This window comes from Neodiprion virginianus, chromosome 6 (assembly GCF_021901495.1).
Source record: "Neodiprion virginianus isolate iyNeoVirg1 chromosome 6, iyNeoVirg1.1, whole genome shotgun sequence".
NCBI lineage: Eukaryota > Metazoa > Arthropoda > Insecta > Hymenoptera > Diprionidae > Neodiprion > Neodiprion virginianus.
The window spans coordinates 11,882,153-11,888,701 of NC_060882.1; the positions used below are offsets into that span (position 1 = coordinate 11,882,153).

At 45.5% G+C, this 6,549-nt stretch overlaps 1 protein-coding gene across 1 annotated transcript; it reads right to left on the minus strand.

The window, feature by feature from the left end:
* Positions 1-4,132: 4,132 nt before the first annotated feature.
* LOC124307289 (uncharacterized) lies at positions 4,133-5,452 on the minus strand. Its single transcript, XM_046768810.1, has one exon. The coding sequence runs from the start codon at positions 5,450-5,452 to the stop codon at positions 4,133-4,135; it is 1,320 nt and encodes a 439-aa protein (XP_046624766.1).
* Positions 5,453-6,549: the final 1,097 nt, after the last annotated feature.

The following is a 6,549-nucleotide window of genomic DNA, read 5'->3' on the forward strand; positions in this document are numbered from 1 at the left end:
TCTCGGACTCGACGAGTTCCTGATATTCAATTCAATACCCAATATTCATTGGACGTGTAATAAATTTTACCTGAAACGAGCGGACAACAGCAGAGAGAGCATCACGATACCCACGGGAAGCTATGAAATTGAGGATATTGAAAATTTTCTGGGTAAGGAGCTACCCTCCGACATCACCCTTAGTCTGAAAGCTAACGACAACGAGCTGAACAGTGAAGTCACGTGCAATCATGTGGTAGACTTTAACCCCAAAGATTCCAATGGTCGATTACTGGGATTTAAGGCGGTTGAGCTAGCACGAAACGTCACTTATAAATCTGAATTACCAGTGGCCATACTGAAGGTTAATACTTTACGCGTTGAGTGTAGCATAACCACAGGGGCGTACACAAACGAGCGTCGAGTTCACACGATTCACGAATTTTTCCCGACCGTTCCATCGGGATATGAGATTCTCGAAGTGCCTGCCAACGTCATTTACCTACCAATCGCCGTACAGTCAATACATCATTTATAGCTGAGAATAGTCGATCAGGACGACGAGCTGATCAATTTTCGCGGTGAAACGATTACTGTACGTTTAGACGTGAAATCACTCAAATAATGGGAATCGTGTTTGAGACGAGAAAGTTGGGCAAAAGTTATAAAAGTCAAACGTCATGGTCCAAAATCATCAGTCGCCCGACACGTCTGACAACGTTTACACCGCCTACGAGACTGACACCTCTGAACGTTCGGTTTCTCCAGAGCCTCGGTCTTCGATTACGTGGAAATTTTGGAAAATGAGAATTCGTGTTCGCTGCATCCTGTGTGTATTACCATGGAAAAAATAATAAGAATACACAAACCTGTGGTATTCGACAAATCGATTGCGCACTCTGAGATTCATGCTCATCAGCCGTTTGCATCATCCACCTTCCAGAACAACGATGAAATCCATATTGTTGTCCAACATCAAGACTTGTGTCTACTGCCCAGTAAAAGCTCTCCACACATTCATAGAAAAATCACAAAAGATGATGGTGTGGCAGCGGTGACGGTTACGAAATTGATCAATATGGCCGTTTGCCATTTGTTTGAGCAAGTTCGCTATGAGTTGAACGGTGTAGAGATTGATCGAAATAAAAATGTTGGCATCACCAGCACTATGAAGGGTTACGTATCCTTGAGTCCAGGCCAGCAATATAGTCTGGAGAATACCGGGTGGTTGAGTGGGGATAAGGAACTAACCGATGCCGCTGGAAATTTCGATGTTGTTTTACCGTTAAATTATGTGCTAAGCTTCGCCGAAGATTATCGTCGAGTCAGTTGTTGCCCTACATCAAACTGGCAGATAAACCGAAAATCCAGCTACTCAACTACATCGCCAAGAACCCGGCCATATCCATGAGTTTTCGTTCTTGGGAAACGTACGTGTGTCCGATGCTCCCATCAACGACGCGACATGTGTGGGCGGTCAAGACATCGACGCAGCTTGAGAAGCCGATATATGTCGTTCTGGGATTTCAAACTGCAAGGAGAAACGAGCCGCTGAGAAATGCCAGCGTATTTGATCATTGTCGGATCAGAGATGTAAAACTCTCTCTCAACTCACAGTGCTATCCCTACGGAAATATGAATCTTGATATATACAATAATCAATACGCCATTCTCTATGATATGTATGTTCGGTTTCAAATGACCTACTACAACAAAGAAGCTGAGCCTTTGCTATCAAAGCGTGAATTTATAAACCGAGCCCCCCTTATCGTCATCGATTGCTCCAAGCAGAACGAAACATTGCAAACTGGACCTGTGGACATTCGATTGGAATTTGACTCTAGCATTGCGTTCCCCCCCACACACTTCTGCCTACTGCATGATCTTGCATAACCGCATTGTTGAATACAATCTGATTAGTGGTACTGTAAAAAAATTGATCTAAGTCAATTTTGGAATAATAATATGTTTAAATAATATGGATATTGAAAATAATACGTATAATTTCACTCGTTAAAATTTAGAATAAGATAATTCAGAATAGAATAAGAAAACTAAATGTAATTGAAGTTGAATAAAAAAATTGTTAAAAGCATTCAAAACGCCATTTTGAACCTTCCTTCAGGGGTCATTTCCTGGAATTTTTTCAATAGATCTAGCGGATTTTTACCCTATCCGATTTATGCGCGGCTTTCCGGCGCCAAACAAGTCTCGACAGGAATTATTTTGTGTGTGTGTGTGTGTTTTTTTTTTTCCTTGGGGGGAGAATCCTTTTTACGGATTCCAGGCATAGCTGTTTGGCCTGGATATGTGGCAACTCGACGCAGCGTCACACTAAAACTCGACTCTAACGCCCCTACCCACTAAACCCTAAACCCCTTCTTCCTTCTTTCCTCTAATCCCTCATGGAAACCGCCGTCAGGCATTACTTCGTGAAGGGAGGATCTAGCTACTGCTCTTCCTTCTGGTGGCTAAGGTGTCCTTTTTCCTTCCTTCTAGTTTCTGTCATTCGCTCTTTTTCTTTCAATGGAACGCAGCTCTGTAAGGACTTCTGTGGTAAAAGTGCTTGTAGCGTTCCAAGCAGTTTGACTCGACAACATTGCCTCTACTATTGTCTCTGGTTGGATTCTCCGGTTCAGGATCCTTTCTAACTCATTTTGCTGAGGATCAAATCGTGGACACACAAAGAAAACGTGCCCTGCATCTTCAATAACCCCTGGACAAGACGGGCACTCCGGAGAATCGTCGTGCTTAAGGCGGTGCAGGTACTCTCGAAAGCACCCATGTCCTGACAACATCTGCGTTAGTTAATAGTTGACTTCGCCATGGTTTTGGCTCAGCCAAACATCGATCTTTGGTATGAGGCGGTGTGTCCATCTTCCTTTTGCTGCGGCGTCCCACTCAAGTTGCCATCGCGAAATGCTGTGCTGCCGTTCTTCTGTTCTAAGTTCTTCAGGGCTCAGTGCAGTTGACCTTTTTCGTTGGTAAAGGGCCCGTCTTTCCTCTGCTAGTACTCTAAGCGGTAGGGTTCCAGCAATGACGCACACCGCTTCTTCTGATATTGTGCGGAAGGCACTGGCAACTCTCAGTGCGCTCTGTCTATAAATTGGACCCGCTTTTCTCCACGATTCTTGCGTCTCTAACGCATCAGCCCAAATGGATATACCATATGTGAGCACGGATGTTACTACTGATGACAGCAGTAGTCTTCAGCTCTGCTTTGGTCCACCAACGTTAGGCATGAGTCGTGCTAGGCTCGCTCTAACTACTGATGCTTTGGCAGTCACATGTTCGACTTGTTGCTTGAAATTGAGTCGAGCATCAAGCATCACTCCCAGGTACCGAATGTACGGTTGTGATGTGATCTCAAGTTCCCCAACTTGTAACTTAATGGTTTCCATCGCTTTCCTGCTGGTAATGAGCATTGCTTCGGTTTTATGCTTAGCTAGTTGCAAGTTCACCGTATCCATCCATAAGTTAATCCGTCTAAATGTAATGTCGAAGGCCAGATTTATCTCTTCAAGATGCTTCGCGACAATTAGCACGGCAACATCATCTGCATACGCTACCAGTTTCACTTCTGCTGGCAATGCTATTTTCAGGAGACTATCATACATGATATTCCATAGCAGAGGACCTAGAACTGAGCCCTGTGGTACACCACCAGTAATATCATACTCCTTAGGACCACTTTTTGTGTCATATTTGAGGACTCTGTTTGTGAAGTAGCTTATTACCACTCTACGCAAATACCCTGGAACTCGTTTCTCTTCAAGGGTGCGCATTACGCAGTCCCAGTTAGCAGAGTTGAAAGCATTTTTGATGTCTAATGCAGCCACCAAACAATACTTTTTTGTGCCGCGATTCCATCTCTTTCCAGCAATCGCATCCTTAGCTGTGTTGACGACCAGGTTGATTGCATCTAGGGTTGACCACCCTTTTCGGAAACCAAATTGGTTGCCTGCCAGGAGTGGATCAACTACTGCTTCTATTCTTTGGTGAATTATCCGCTCTAATATCTTACCCGCCGTGTCTAACATGCAGAGTGGGTGGTAAGATGATGGTTCGTCAGGTGGCTTCTTTCCTTTCGGGAGCAGTACAAGTCTTTGCCGCTTCCACCTTTCAGGAAAGACTCCTTCCTTGAGACACACTTTTAGGTATCTATGAATAATGCCGGCACTGCTTTAATAGATGTTACTAAAGCAATGTTTGGAATTCCATCCAATCCCGGCGCGTTATTATTCCCTATACGATTGCATGCCTCCATCAATTCCTCCTCTGTGACAGGTGGGATGTCTTTAGGGTCAGGCTGCAGTGACGAATAGATCAACTCACGTTGCTGAGGAAACAACGTACAGACTATTTTCTCTAGTAGCTGTGGACATGTAGGTGACGGCATTGGTTGACATTTCAGGTGGGTCATGACCACCTTGTACGGTCTGCCCCACAGATCTTTCTCTACCTCTTCGATGAGTTCCTTCCAACAGCGTCTTTTGCTATCCTTAATGGCTCTATTCAATTCTCGACGGGCCTTTTTGTACTCTGCCACCAGTTCTGCAGAGTTAGGTCGACGGTAGCCACGCTGAGATATTCTTTTTCTTTTAAAACACTCTTTACGAAGAGTGCTGATGTTATCGTTCCACCAGTGTACCGAAGATCGATGATTCATGCCACGTGTCCGGGGCATACAAGCGTCGCAGGCTTGGGTCACTCTCTTCATTAGTTCTTTTGCTTTCTCTTCAGCACTCCCTGTGGTAGTCGGGTTGCTATCTAAGGCTATTATTAAAGTACCTGGGTCAAAAGCTTTCACTTTCCATTCAACTGCGTCAGTTTGTCTGGTTGCTCTTCGAGGGCTCTGGCCAGTTGATACTTCCCAAAGGACGGCGTAGTGGTCGCTGGTAGTGTAGGTGTTCATAACTACCCAAGAATAACTTCCTCTCGTAAGACTGCTGCTGACGAATGTAAGATCCACTATAGAGCTTGCCTCTCCTTTTGAATACGTTGGTGTTTCACCAGTGTTAAGGAGGACAACATCTAGTGTGGCCATCGCTTCAAGTAGAGCCTTTCCTCGTGCATTGGTGAGCTTACTGCCCCAGTCTACTACCCAGGAATTGAAGTCACCTGCTATTGCTACGGGAAAGTGTTGCCTTGCATCTTCGGTTAGACAATCAAGAAAATCGATGAATTGTTCCAAAGAAAGACTCGGCGGGGCATAGCAGCTGTAGAAACGAATTCCATCTACCCATGCTGCTACAAATCCGGCTTCTCTGTTGTTGACTGCCTTCTGGAATGGTAATTTGTCACAGGACCAAATGACAGCTTTTTTGGTACTGTCCGATTCCCAGGGTTGGGTACTCAGATGTTTATATGGTTCTGCTATCAGTACTAAGTCAAGCTCTAGTTCGCGCACGGTTTGTATAAGCAAGTCATGCGCAGCCTCGCAATGATTGAGGTTGACCTGCAGTATCTTCATGCTCGTTTATTTATCATTTTCTTGAGCGCCTCTTTGAAAACCGGGCATCTGTATGTGCCAGCATGGTGGGCAGCGTCCTGCGCACCTTGATCGTCAGCGCATAATACACATTTGGCTGGATTTTTGCATTTAGCAATCTTATGTCCTTCTCTTCCGCACCTTATGCAGTGCTTAGATCGGTCGATTTCACTTTTGCGTTGAGATACAAAGTGCCCAAAGTGCCAGCATTTAAAGCATTGTATCGGTTTCTTTGTTGCTCTCATTCGGCAGTTGACCCAGCCAATCCTTATTTTGTCGTTTATTTCCAGTAGCTGTTGTGCTGCAGCTGCTGGTAGTGTCACTGTGGCCGTTTGCGTACCTCTGTAGGCCTTACGGATCTTGATAGCCTCTAGTGGTATTTCGCAAGTTTCTCCGGTTTCCGTTTTTAGGGCAGTCTGAATGTGCTTCTTCGTCGTGTCATCATCAATGTCTTGGATTTCGATGATCTCCTGCGGTCCTTTGCAAATTACTTCGGCCTCTTTCTGAAGAATGTCCGTGATAGCCTTTTGCAAGGCTTGGCCTTTGTCAGTACTCTTCTTTGAGAGCGTAATCAGCATGTCCCCAGTTTTGGTTTTGTGGATCTTTTCCACGGTTGAGCCGGCCTGTTCGTCAGGGACGGCCTGCTTTATACGACGCAATATTTCGGCGTACTTCTCCTTCTCGACCGGACGGATGATCAGAGCGTCAGGCCTGATCTACTTTCGAGGTTTCTTCCGCTTAGGTTCCGGCCGGGGCTCTTTCGGCGGTTGCTTTGGGAGCTGCTCTTTCCTTTGTCTTTTCTGTTCTTTTTTAGACTGAACTCGTTGCCAAGCTGGCGCTTTCATCTGTTCGTCGCTTGGCAGTGCTGCTCTTTGCAGAGGGCTTTCCTTCAGGTCCTTCTTTTTTGTTGCTTGACTGAATGTTGGATCTGGAGAGGGTCTTTCTTGTCTCTTACCAGGCTTGCCGAAAGTTTCACGCCCGTCTTCAGCGACTGATTCACCGTCACCTTCGGCTCCGGTGTCCATTGCTTCGTCAGTCACGACGTCAGCTTCACAGGTTTTCTCCGGTGTAGCACGGGA